Below are 12202 nucleotides of genomic sequence, written 5' to 3'. Positions count from 1 at the left end.
TGCCGTCTCCCTTCTAATAGGGAAGTTCTTCTGGATGTCTCACTTTCCTCTGCCCTGTTGTCTCAGCCCAAGGATGGAGAGAAGTGCTAACAGGCTTTCTCTCTTCTCAGGAGGGTTTTCTACAAAGGCTGTGAGAATAGAAAGGTGCCCTTGGGGCCAGGATGGAGACAGGAACTGGCAGGGCAGGGAACATGGACATCTCTTTCCCCAGGGTCCCCTGGGTAGAGTCCCACCTTCTCAGCAGTCAGCAGTCCTTAGGCTCCCCGCCCCCCTACATTCTGGCCCCTGTTCCATCTTCTTACTGGCACCTCACTTGTGCCCCCATGCACTGTGGCCACCCCCTTCTTTTCATCCCTGCTAGCTGCTCATTCTGCCTGAACTCTGTAGCCCCTCATCCACACCAGCTTGTCAATCATTGACCTTCCAGTTGCCTGGCAACCCCATGACCACCAGACCAGACCTGGTTCCCCACACTGCCTTGGGGCTGAGGTGAGAGAGAGGGGTACAGGCTGGTACTGGTGGTCAGCCTATATCTGAACTGGGGGGGTCCAAAGTCTGGGCACGGGCATCCCTCTGTTCCCCCAGTTGCTACACTGCCTCCCTCTTCCTCAGACCCATGCCCACCCACTGGTCAAGGTATTGTGCTTGAGGTTGGATGTCCCCTGAGGTTCCCAAATCTGGCCTTCCACATCCCTGAGCGCTTGAGGCCACTTTGGGGACGGCTGGGCACATTGCCCATCAGAGAAAGATATTCTCTTTTTGAGAGTGCTAATCCTATTGGAACATTAAATTGAGTTAATACAAAGATGGAGATTAATTAGAGGTTAATCAGGATTTGGGGAAGGAGAGGGCTGGGGAGGAGAATAAATGATTCCTTTTTAGAGGTACTTTTCCTGTTTTAAAAAAATTATAAAAGTGATATATTCTGGTTGTGTAAAATTCACCCAGCATAAAAATGCATAAAATTAAAAATCTGTCTCAATCCTGAGATAACCAATGTTAATGGTTTTGAGTGATTTGTTGTTAAAAATAGGCAATTTATTTTCTAGAAAAATACAATTGGGTAACGTGATTTCTTTCTTGATAATACATGTATATGTAATACATATATGTGTATAATGTACATAATATGGAATGATGTAGATCTGATTCATTATAGGTCTCCTTTAAATAAATGAGTTTCTGACAACAACCAGGTTTGAGGGGAGGGATTGGGGCAGGATGGCAGGAAGCTGTGGCCTGAGTGACAGCTGTAGCCGTCAGCCAAAAGTAGGCTCTTAAAGTGCAATAGAAATCATGGTGAACCCTTCCCCAAGGAGAGAGTAATCAAACTGTCCCTGGGGCAAGGAATGGTCACTGGGTGACACCTTTCCCTAGCTCCAGCCAGATATCACCTTCAGTTGTAGCTTCAGGGCAGGAGGCTGTTGTGTTGGGTTCCAGGGGAGGCCTTTCCAGGAGGCTAGTGGTTGGCTGTGTGGCAGCATGTGCCTTGCAGGGAGGGGCTGAGGCCTGTCATTTATGGCATATATGTGTGTGGATCACACCAGGCTTAGCATGTGCACTGCATGTACTAGGCAGGTAGTCTGTTTGAAACGGGCCCAGCTGGCTTTGGGATGGTTCTCCCAGTCACCCTAAGTCAAGGACATTGTGCCCAGCTCTGTGAGGGTCCATACCCCACCCCCCACCCCCAGAGCTGGGATCCTGGGGCTCCAGCTCTCTTTGCTTTCTCCCTGGTCCCTGCTTTCCGCCCCCTACCCCAACCCTCTGAACTCCATGAAGGATAAATTCATCGTTCACAAACCCGCCGCTTAATTAATGTCTGGAACTAATGCCCCAATTTGCTCAACAATTCTGCTGCTCACCTTGGTGACAAATTTGTGTTGTTCTTTGGAAGCTTAAAATAGCAGGCTTGCCCATAGCTCCCCCTCAGATGGTTCCTTGTCTGGCTTCCCAGAGTGCCTGAGTCCTTTACCCACTCCTTACCTGCTGGGTGTCTTAGGGAGGCCAAGACCCCAAGAGGTTGGGAATTCTCCTGCAGCCACCCAGCTTGTCTGGAATCCAGGAGACCCTCCTGTGTGTGTGTCGCTGGCTGGTGGGGGCTCCCCAGGCCTGGATGGGGGCAGCGGGCAGAGCAAAGGGGCTCATGCTCAATTCATCTCATCCGCCCTGCTCCTGCAGACCCGCAGCTCACGCCACACTCAGGGAGCCCAACCCGGGCTGGCAGACCAGGCGGCCAAGCTGTCCTACGCTTCAGCTGAGTCGCTGGAGACCATGTCGGAAGCTGAGCTGCCTCTGGGCTTCAGTAGGATGAACCGCTTCCGCCAGAGCCTGCCCCTCTCCCGCTCTGCCAGCCAGACCAAGCTGCGCTCGCCAGGTACTGCCTGCCCGTGTGCATCCTCCTCCTGGCCACTGGCTCCTCCCTCTGCTCTGCTTGCCCTGGAACTCTCTTCATCCCCTTTACCACTCCAGCTCTTTTCAACCATCTTTCTACCAAGCCTCTCCCTCCCTTCCCCATCTCCCCACCCCCCAGCAGTCTCCTCCCCTTAGGGCCTCTCCCTCCTCAGCTTCTCTTCCCAGCCCTTCCCATCTTTGCTCTCGACCCTTTCTCTTCCTCCGCATCCCCTGACCTATCCTCTTCTCTCTCCAAGCCTCCCCTCTCCCTTAGCCCTCTCTCTGCCCCTCTTCAACAGTCCCCCTTTCCTTCTCCCCCTTCTTCCCCTCAGTTTCTGTCCCACTTGTTCCACCCCCCAATTCCACCCCTCAACTCCAAGCTGCCTGAGGTTGAGGAGGTGCCTTGAGAGGCCAAGCAGCATGAGGAGTGCCTGGGTGCACCTGCACTCTGGGGCAGCGTCCGGCCTCAGACCTTGTCTCTGTGGGACCAGCGCGGCTCCTGAAGGCCCCCCTCGCTCTCCCGGACGGCGGCCTGGTGGTGGTGGTGGCACTGACAGCGAGGGTGGCCTCTCCTTCACAGGGGTGCTGTTCCTGCAGTTCGGGGAGGAGACTCGGCGCGTGCACATCACGCACGAGGTCAGCAGCCTGGACACGCTGCATGCACTCATCGCGCACATGTTCCCGCAGAAGCTCACCATGGGCATGCTTAAGTCGCCCAACACCGCCATCCTCATCAAAGACGAGGCTCGCAACGTCTTCTACGAGCTGGAGGACGTCCGGTGGGCGTGGCCCCGGGGGAAGGGTGGGCTTCCGCTTACTCCTCCTCCTAGAGGGGCTCGACTTCGCAGGCCATTCCTCAGCCCCCTCCGGAGTCAACCCCAGCTCTTCCCCCTCTCCTCCCAGAGCCCTACCACCTCGTACCCTTCCTCGTTCTTCCCAGCCCCTACCCCTTTCATTCTAAATCTTGCCCCCCCCCGCCCCCAGCCCCCGCTGGTTCTCCTTGAGTCGAGCTAACCTGAAACTGGTGCATGAGGCCGAGGAAGTGGACGGGGTGGAGGCTGCTGGGTGTGTGTGTTGGTGGCAGGCACCCTGAGGCACGAGATCCACTGAGCAGAATTAGGAAGGGGTTGGGGCCCCTGGCCCCTCTTGCCACCCCTCTTCCCTCTGCCTGGAGTGGCTGCCCATCCTCAACACAGGGCTGGGAGGTGGTGACCCTCTGAACCTCCCCACGCCCCTCCAGGGACATCCAGGACCGCAGTATTATCAAGATCTATAGGAAGGAGCCCCTCTACGCCGCTTTCCCTGGCTCACACCTCACCAACGGGGACCTCCGGGTATGGCTGGGGATGCCCAGGGCATTGGGAAGGCTGGGCAGATGGGGTCCGGGAGCACAGTCTAGTCAGTTGTCACCAGGGACTACAGCTTTGGAGAAGAGGACACAGGCTGCAGCAGAGGAGGCTTCCATTTATTGTGGCGTCTTGGAAGAGTCCCTCCCCCCTTACCTGCCACTTGCCCTTCCAGTCCGCTCAGGATTTCTCCAACGTGCCTCTGCTATTCTAGACGGCTTCTCTCGGGAGCCACTCCCTTCCCCTTTGGCTTCTCTACCCCTCACCATAGGTGGGCTGCGGGTTGCCCTTCTGGTGCCTCTCCATCTGTCACTTCTTCCTCCATTCTGGGATCCCTGATGGGAGAGGGACCCAAATGCAGCAGGAGCGAGGGTAGGCAGAGAACAGAAGGGACTTCCTAAGTATAAGCGGGGGGAGGGGGGATGCTAACTCCTCAAGCAAGGGGCAAGGGACCCCCTTTGTAACCAGCCTTGTGGGGTTCCCGGACTGTTTTCTACACAGAGAGAGATGGTGTATGCATCGCGGGAGTCGTCGCCCACGCGGCGCCTCAATAACCTGTCACCTGCGCCGCACCTGGCGTCGGGCTCACCGCCACCGGGGCTGCCGTCTGGGCTGCCTTCCGGCTCGCCATCGCGTTCGCGCCTCTCTTATGCCGGGGGGCGTCCGCCCTCCTACGCTGGCAGTCCGGTGCACCATGCGGCGGAGCGGCTGGGAGGCGCCCCCGCCGCCCAGGGAGTCAGCCCCAGTCCCAGCGCCATCCTGGAGCGGCGCGACGTGAAGCCGGACGAGGACCTGGCGGGCAAGGCAGGCGGCATGGTGCTGGTGAAAGGCGAAGGCCTATACGCGGACCCCTACGGGCTGCTCCATGAGGGCCGGCTGAGTTTGGCGGCGGCCGCTGGCGACCCTTTCGCCTACCCGGGTGCTGGAGGCCTCTACAAGCGCGGCTCAGTGCGCTCGCTCAGCACTTACTCGGCTGCCGCGCTGCAGTCCGACCTGGAGGACTCCCTGTACAAGGCGGCGGGAGGCGGCCCGCTCTATGGCGACAGCTACGGCTTCCGCCTGCCGCCCTCGTCGCCTCAGAAGCTGGCAGACGTGGCAGCACCACCCGGAGGTCCCCCGCCGCCACACAGCCCCTACTCAGGGCCACCCAGCCGCGGCTCGCCGGTGCGCCAGTCCTTCCGCAAAGACTCGGGCTCTTCGTCCGTCTTCGCAGAGAGCCCCGGAGGCAAGACCCGAAGCGCTGGTGGCTCCTCGACGGCCGGAGCCCCGCCTTCCGAGCTCTTCCCAGGGCCTGGAGAGCGCCCGCTCGTTGGATTCGGGCCGCCTGTGCCAGCCAAGGACACGGAGACCAGGTGAGGAACTCTCTCAAGGCCTCAGGGCCGTGGGAATGGAGTGGAGAGGCGGCATCGCAGAGTCCGTTGTAGGATTGTGTCCTGGATTCTGAGACCCAGGAGTCCTTTGTAGACCTGGAGTAGTCTTGAGGGGTCTCCAAAGTATCTTGAACGCGGCAGGGAAAGCACTGGAGAGACGGACATGTGATTTTCCTTCTGTCTGCAATATCTGAGGGGTCCCTAGACAAGGAATCTGCAAACCTGGATTTGCATCCATTCCCTGAACCTCAATTTCCCTAACTAAAATTGAAACTGAACCAGCACTCTTCAGCGCCTTTCTCGCTGAGACACAGAATTTGCATCCATGAGAGCTGTCCAGCACAGGGGCAGCTGAAGTCCACTGGGGAGGGGGTGCTGGTAAGAACAAGGGATGGGGAGAGAGGCACATTCAGTTCGGTAGCCTCCTATCTGGAGAACTCTTGCCAATCATTCAGCTCTCTCCTAAGGGTGCAGGGCTGGAAGAGGTAACCAGGGCACCAACCTGTCCCTCTCTGCTCTCAAGCAGCTCTGCTGAGAGGTGAGAAGTGATTTACATTCACACAGCTCTCTTGTGGTCTGTGTGCCAGGAAGTGCATTGGGTACTTGTGCCAGTGCCAAGTTGGGCAAACCCAGTTCCTCCCCTAATTAGTGGGGGAGACACATTAAAAAAATACTTCCCTTCAGAGGGTGTACAGGGATTCCTCAAGGCTGCTGGGGACTCTGGGATGGCTTCAGAGAGGACGTAGGAAGGAGGGCATACCAGGCAAGGGGAAAGAGTGTGGAGGCACAGAGGCCAGAGTGGGACCCATCTCATTAGTGAAGAGAGATGAGGCTGCAGAGGGAGGGGGTGACTGTCAGATGGAGAAGGGACTTACCAGTGTTATACGGGGGTGGGGTGGGGTGGAGGGGCCTGTGGACTTGATCCTTAGGGGGTGGAGCTCTTTGAATTGTCTGTGTGCTGGTGACTGGGAAGGGAATGGTATTTCCTCTAATTACCAATCTTTGGAATGGGGGGCTGGGAAGGAGCGACCCCATGCCCAGAGAAGGGGTTGCTCAAAGCCGCCATCCTCCCCAGGGAGCGCATGGAGGCCATGGAGAAGCAGATTGCCAGCCTCACAGGCCTGGTGCAGAGTGCCCTACTACGAGGTTCGGAGCCTGAGACCCCCAGGTGAGGCACTTCTCCCAACACCACTGCCAGGGCCTGTGGTTGGGGCAAGATGAGAGGGAAGTGGGCAGCAGAAGCCCTGGGCTCAGCTCTGCCAGTGTCTCACCATGTGACTCTGGGGGAGGCCCTTCCCTTCTCTGGGATGCCATCCTGATATCAGGGGATTGGAGGAGATTATGGTAAGGTCTCACCCAGCTTTGGCTGTCTGGGGCCAGCCTGGACCCTCTGATAGCCATCTTTCCCCTGTGCCACAGCGAGAAGATTGAAGGCTCCAATGGAGCAGCCACTCCTTCAGCACGTGAGTGACCCTTCCCTCCTCCCTACAGGTCCTTAACCCCTGGGAGCCTCAGAGTCCTAATCAGTAAAGTGGGAATTAAACAATAGCTATATCACCAGGCTTTAAAGGATAGATGAGTAATATCACCTTAGCCCAAGATGTCTTTGTCCTGTCACTTTGCTCCCTACAGTAGGGCTCCCCATCATTTGGGGCAGGGAGTGAGAGCCACGTGCCTCTCTGGCTGCTGTGTGGGGAGGACCTTGCCCCAGCCTCTCCCAGGCTCACGAGTTGTTCTTCTCCCATCCTCGCTGTCCCTCTGCAGTCTGTGGGTCAGGCGGCCGGAGCAGCGGGGCCACCCCTGTGTCCGGCCCTCCTCCACCCTCAGCCAGCAGTACCCCTGCGGGACAGTCCACTGCCATCAGCCGTTTGCAGATGCAGCTGCACCTGCGTGGCCTGCAGAACAGCACTAGTGACCTGCGAGGCCAGCTTCAGCAATTGCGGAAGCTCCAGGTACCGCCGGCTCTGGGGCCTCTTTCCGTGCCCCGCCCCCTCAAGCCCCGCCCCACCAGAACCCACCTACTTGCCCCGAAGCCTCTTCCCAAAAGATCCGCCCCATTGCCTAATCGCTGATCCGAGTCCGCTGCTTCCTGGGCCCGTCTCCGAACGCTTTCTCCCCTTTCCTGTCCTTCTGCCCCTTCGCTGAATTTCTGAGCTCTCACCAAACTCCTACCTTTCCCCGTGTCCTCTTCACAAAGCCCTCCTTCCCCCTTCCCTGAATCCTCACTCTTCTCCTGGAGCCTCATTCCACCTCACTGAACCTCCTCCCCCGGTCAGTACTCTGGGGTCCCAGTTCCTTCCAGCTCAGCATTCCTTTCCCCTCTCCCCTACCTTGGGCTAGAGCCCTTCCCCCAGATCCCCTTAGCTCCCCCTTCCCCTCAGCTACCCTGCCTTGCCCCACCTGGCAGATGGTCCTACCAGTCAGGAGCCTGGCATCGCTGTGCGTGCTTCTCCAGGCCCGTCAGGTGAGAATAATGAGCAGAGACAGGCTGTAGAGGGGCAGAGAGTTGCCATCTGGGCAACGGGTAAGATCTCGCCTACCCCCAACCATTGCCCCAACTCGGCCTTAGAACTGGGTTCGAGCAGCATTAAGTTAGTCTTCCCGTCCCAGCCACAGAAACTCTATCAAACCCCAGTGCTTGAGTCCAATGTAGCCGCATGGTCGGCAGGGCCCTACATAGGATCACTCCCTGCCCCCCAAATATTCCCACCCCGTTCTCCTTCCTCAGTATTTCAGCACGTAAGCTTCTCCGCCCCCCCCCCCCCATCTCACAGCCCTTCGCTGCTGCTCTTGTTCATAGTCATGCAGCCGCACCTTCAGCATGGTCCAACTCAGCACTCCTTCCTCCACTATCCCCATACCGTTCTCCTCCTGCCTTTATTCTCCAGAATTTAGCTCTTGGCCTCTGCCCCCCACCATCCCACCCTTTCACTGCTGCACACAGCCGCAACCGAGCAGCCGCATCTGCTGTGGAGCCCGCCCGGCATCGGGCTGTCCTCTGTCCGCCTCCTCCCGGCCCTTTCCCTGCTGCTTGCCTCCACCCCCTCCCACCCCTGTCCATCTATCCATCTGCGTCCCGCAGCTACAGAACCTGGAGTCTTTGCGCGCGCTGCTGAAGGGCACAGAAGCGGAGCTGAGCATGCGCGTGTCGGAGGCGGCACGGCGGCATGAGGACCCGCTGCAGCGACAGCGCACCCTGGTGGAGGAGGAGCGGCTGCGCTACCTCAACGACGAGGAGCTCATTACCCAGCAACTCAAGTGAGGCTGGGCCCAGCTGCCGAGGGAGGGCTAGGGGTGCGGCCTGGGTGGCCTGCAACCTGGTTTCACTGGGAGGCGCACCTCTTCTTCCTTCTGAATCACAGGTGACGTTGGTCTCTTCTGAAGCCTGATTGCCTTCTCCTGCGTGGCCTGATTTCTCTGTGACCCACAAACCTTTGACCATCTGGCACAATTCCTGATTTCTTTGTTTCTGGCTTGATGCCTTCTTTTGCTATGGTCTTGCTTCCTAATGGTCCACAGTCTGGCTTCCCCATGGCCTGAAGCCTTACTCTCATATGGTCAGCTGCCTGATTTCACTCTGCCCTCTGTCTGCTTTCATTCTGGCCTGTGACCTGTGTAAACTGACCGTCAGGTAGAATATTCAGGTGGAGTATTCAGGTGTTGCCAGCTTGGTCAGCTTGGTGCTGACCGGCCACAGTTCCCTGATGTCTGAGACCAGGTATAGCCAAGGAAAAACCCTCCTCCAATTCTAGTGCAGATCTAGCGTTTTCAGAAGGAATGAGGAATAGAGAACACCCCACCTCCAAATGCTTAGACATGGAAGGGTTAACAGAAGATGGCCCTCTGATCCAAATTTAGCAAATGGCTGTCTGGCCAGCATTCGATTGTCTGGCACTGTTGAAGGAAGAAGCTGCCTTTCTCTGTCCATCCACTGAGTGAGCACCCCTACCTCACTGCAGTCTTCTCTTATCAGTCATTGGGGTCTGAGACAGAGACCCTGCTCCTTCCTCTGGCCTCTCTCCTAGTGGCACAGGACACAAAGGGGACCTGAGAACCAGCTCTAGCCCTGAGAGTCTATGTGATAAGGACAGTTTCTGCCCTTCTCCGCACTGTGGCCTCCTCCTCTGTGCCCAGTATTAAGATTTTTGCAGTTCTTTCCAGAGAGGGGTTGGGTTCAATTGGTCATTGACTCAGGGAGTCAGGAGAGGCTGCTCACAGGAGCCATCTTCCCCACCAAGTCATTTGGTTGTACCTCTTGCAAAGGGCTCCTTGAGAAGGGCTTGGGCCCATGCAGCTTGATGGCAACCATGCATTTCAGTGAGACACACAGCAAAGATCCCCATGACCCCGTGAGGCTGAGATGAAATACGGGGTCATCCCACTTGGAAATAAGCTGGTGGCAGCCACCCATCACTCCAGGTGTAAAAGCTTAGTGACAACTCTAGTCAGATCTCCAGGTAGACTGGCAACTGCCATGCCCCGTCATCCAAGGAATTCTACTACCTGACTTTCCTGTCCTCCCCTTGCCCCTTTTCGCTTAGCACAAAGGAGCTGGGTTGGAATTTTCAAAAGGAAATTTATTGAGACATTAAAGGAAAATGAAAGGAAATATAAAAGCACAGAGGCCGAAAAAAATAAAAGGACGGATTTATGCTCCTGTCACATGAGTGTCTGGTCCTCAGCTTCCTGGGGACCTTGGTTCTCCAGGAACACACAGACTCCCGACTTCCTGCCCTTCTATGAGACTGCTCACTTGAGAGAGTTTAGGGTCTGATCGATTGCTTCTGGCGGGATTATCTATCCACTTTGAAGGGGGCTTCTGCCTTTTTGGGGTGGGGTGTGTTCCACACCAGCCCTGCCGTAGCTTCAGCTTGGCCTTGAGGGCCCTCTCTGCCGAGCCCCCATATCCTCCCTGGGCATTAGATGAACCAGCAGGCCCCTCCTTACCCCTGTTCTGGCTGCAGCCCCTGTACATTTGCTCTTGCTCAGCTTCACTCTGCCCCTTCCTCTTGCCCTGACATCTTGCCGGAAGTTAAGGCCAATACTGTGCTTTAATCAGTTTGGCTCACTCACCTATCCTAGCCAAACACTTGAGCTCTGTGTAGACATTGCAGCCTCTGCTGGTTGACTGAGTCCTTTTGGCCTCTGGAGCCTAATTTGGCCTAACCCAAGGCCAGCTTTGTAGGCATGTGACCTATGCAGTCACATGGGACCCCATGCTCGTAAGGGTCCGTGCTTGGTTTATAATGCTCTGCTATTGTTCTCTTGAAATTCCTAATTTTTTAACTAGGGGGGAAATCTTCATTTGGCAATGGGCCCCACATATTATATAGCTGGTTTTGTCCTGACTCTCCCCCCTCTTAACTCCTCCAGGACTAAATCTGGGTCTGGAAAACCCAACTACTTTCTGGTCCCAGAGTCTAGACTTGGGTTTTTCTGGGACTCACTTGCAGAGCCTGCCCACGTTAGGCAGATTGCATGATCAGAAAACCAGGGTTCTAATTGAGCCTAAAGGGGGGCCTAGTCCCTTCTACCTGAGAGTTCCAGTGTTGTCACTTCCTAAAGGCTTACAAAACTGGCATGCCCTGAGCCAGTCAGGTGACACATACAGTGGAGGAGAGTTGTTCTTTCCCATATGGCAGAATGAGGGTTGAGTGGGATAGTGGATGGCTGTGGGGTGATGTTAGTCTAGTGTGGGAGTGAGATGCAATGTAATCCAGTGGCTGAAATCAGACATGAGTAGATCTTGCTTTGCCACAAAATAGTTGTATGACCTTGGACAAGTTACTTAATCTTTCTGAGCCTCTTTTTTTTTCTTTTTTCTTTTTAATGACAAAGCCGGTTTATTTGTTAAGGTAGCTAATTAATTAGTTAGGGTAGCTACTCTAACAAATTCTATAATGGTTCAGAAGTAATAATGGTTCAGAAGTAATAGACATGTCTTTCTTATGAGACAATATTGGGTGGGTTAGTGGAATTGCCCTCCTCTATGCAGTCATTCAGGGACCCAGGTAGAGGAGGTTTTGCCTTCTTCAATATGTGCCTTCCAAGATAACCCACAGGGTCACTGCCTTTCAACCAGCAGGAAGGGGAAAAGAGTTTTGAAGAGCTTACATGGGATGTTTTTATGGGCCAGGCCTGGAAACAGCATGTACCCCTTCCACTCATATTCCATTGGCTAGACCTCAGTTGAATGGCCACTTCTAACTGCAAGGGATGCTGTGAAATGTAGTCTGGTGTCTGAGCTGCTGTTTGTCTGTGTGTAAACTGGTGGTATAATGGTCCCACTCAGGATTTGTGAGGATTAAATAAGGTAATGAAAGTGAAAGGCTGAATGTAGAACCTGGCATACAGTAAATGCTTAGAACATGATAGCTCTTTGACTGGTAGTGCTGAGTCACAGGATTTTATCCTTGGCTCCAACATGGTCTTTTTACCTGCTAGTTGGATAAAGATATATAAGGCATGCTGGTAAGGTTTGCTGATGACACAGAGCTTTGAGGGTGAGCAAATCTGTTGGATGGTAGAACTGAGACTCAGACGTTGTTCCCACCTGGATACTTGAACTGAAATCCAACAGATGGGGTTTGACAGGAATGTATGTAAAGTCCTGCGTGTGGGTCAGAGATGTCAGCGACTCCAGTACAGAAAGGAGATGAACTACCAGGGCGCCAGTTCCTTCTTTTACTTATTCATTCATCCCACAGTTATTTACCAGACATCTATTCTGCTCCAGGCACTGTGCCAGGTGCTCAGCATTGGAGATGAATCCTGAAGACATGGCCTCTGCTTGCCTGAAGCTGCACAGCCCAGCAATCAGGAGCTCCAGGGGTTTGGGGGAGCAGGAAGCAGACCCCTAACCCCAAGTGTAGGGAGTAGAGGAGAGGTTCTCATTGAGACCTGAGGACAAGTGGAAATTAGTCATACATGCGCACACGTGTGTGTGTGTGTGTGTGTGTGTGTGTGTGTGTGTGTGTGTGTGAATGGAGTATTCTAGGCAGAGAAAATGGTATGTAAAAGGCCCAGAGAAGGCAGCACACACAAGGACCTCAGAGAAATTTTGGATGATTCTAAACAGAAGCAAGTCAGATGAGG

General features: G+C 55.2%; 1 protein-coding gene across 16 annotated transcripts in view; it reads left to right on the top strand.

The window, feature by feature from the left end:
• SRCIN1 (SRC kinase signaling inhibitor 1) overlaps window positions 1-12202 on the top strand; it is a 69862-nt gene that overhangs the window by 37659 nt on the left and 20001 nt on the right. For all 16 annotated transcript variants that reach the window (XM_019638745.1, XM_019638746.1, XM_019638752.1 and 13 more), the window contains 8 exons: window positions 2179-2374; window positions 2972-3170; window positions 3632-3725; window positions 4239-5089; window positions 6183-6275; window positions 6527-6570; window positions 6872-7059; window positions 8190-8365. In XM_019638745.1, the coding sequence (XP_019494290.1) occupies window positions 2179-2374; window positions 2972-3170; window positions 3632-3725; window positions 4239-5089; window positions 6183-6275; window positions 6527-6570; window positions 6872-7059; window positions 8190-8365 (1841 nt within the window). The remainder of the gene's footprint in view (window positions 1-2178; window positions 2375-2971; window positions 3171-3631; window positions 3726-4238; window positions 5090-6182; window positions 6276-6526; window positions 6571-6871; window positions 7060-8189; window positions 8366-12202) is intronic.

Source organism: Hipposideros armiger, unplaced genomic scaffold, assembly GCF_001890085.2.
Source record: "Hipposideros armiger isolate ML-2016 unplaced genomic scaffold, ASM189008v1 scaffold_40, whole genome shotgun sequence".
NCBI classification, from domain to species: domain Eukaryota; kingdom Metazoa; phylum Chordata; class Mammalia; order Chiroptera; family Hipposideridae; genus Hipposideros; species Hipposideros armiger.
The sequence above is the reverse complement of the archived record's forward strand: the minus strand, read 5'-3'. Positions and strand labels throughout refer to the sequence as shown.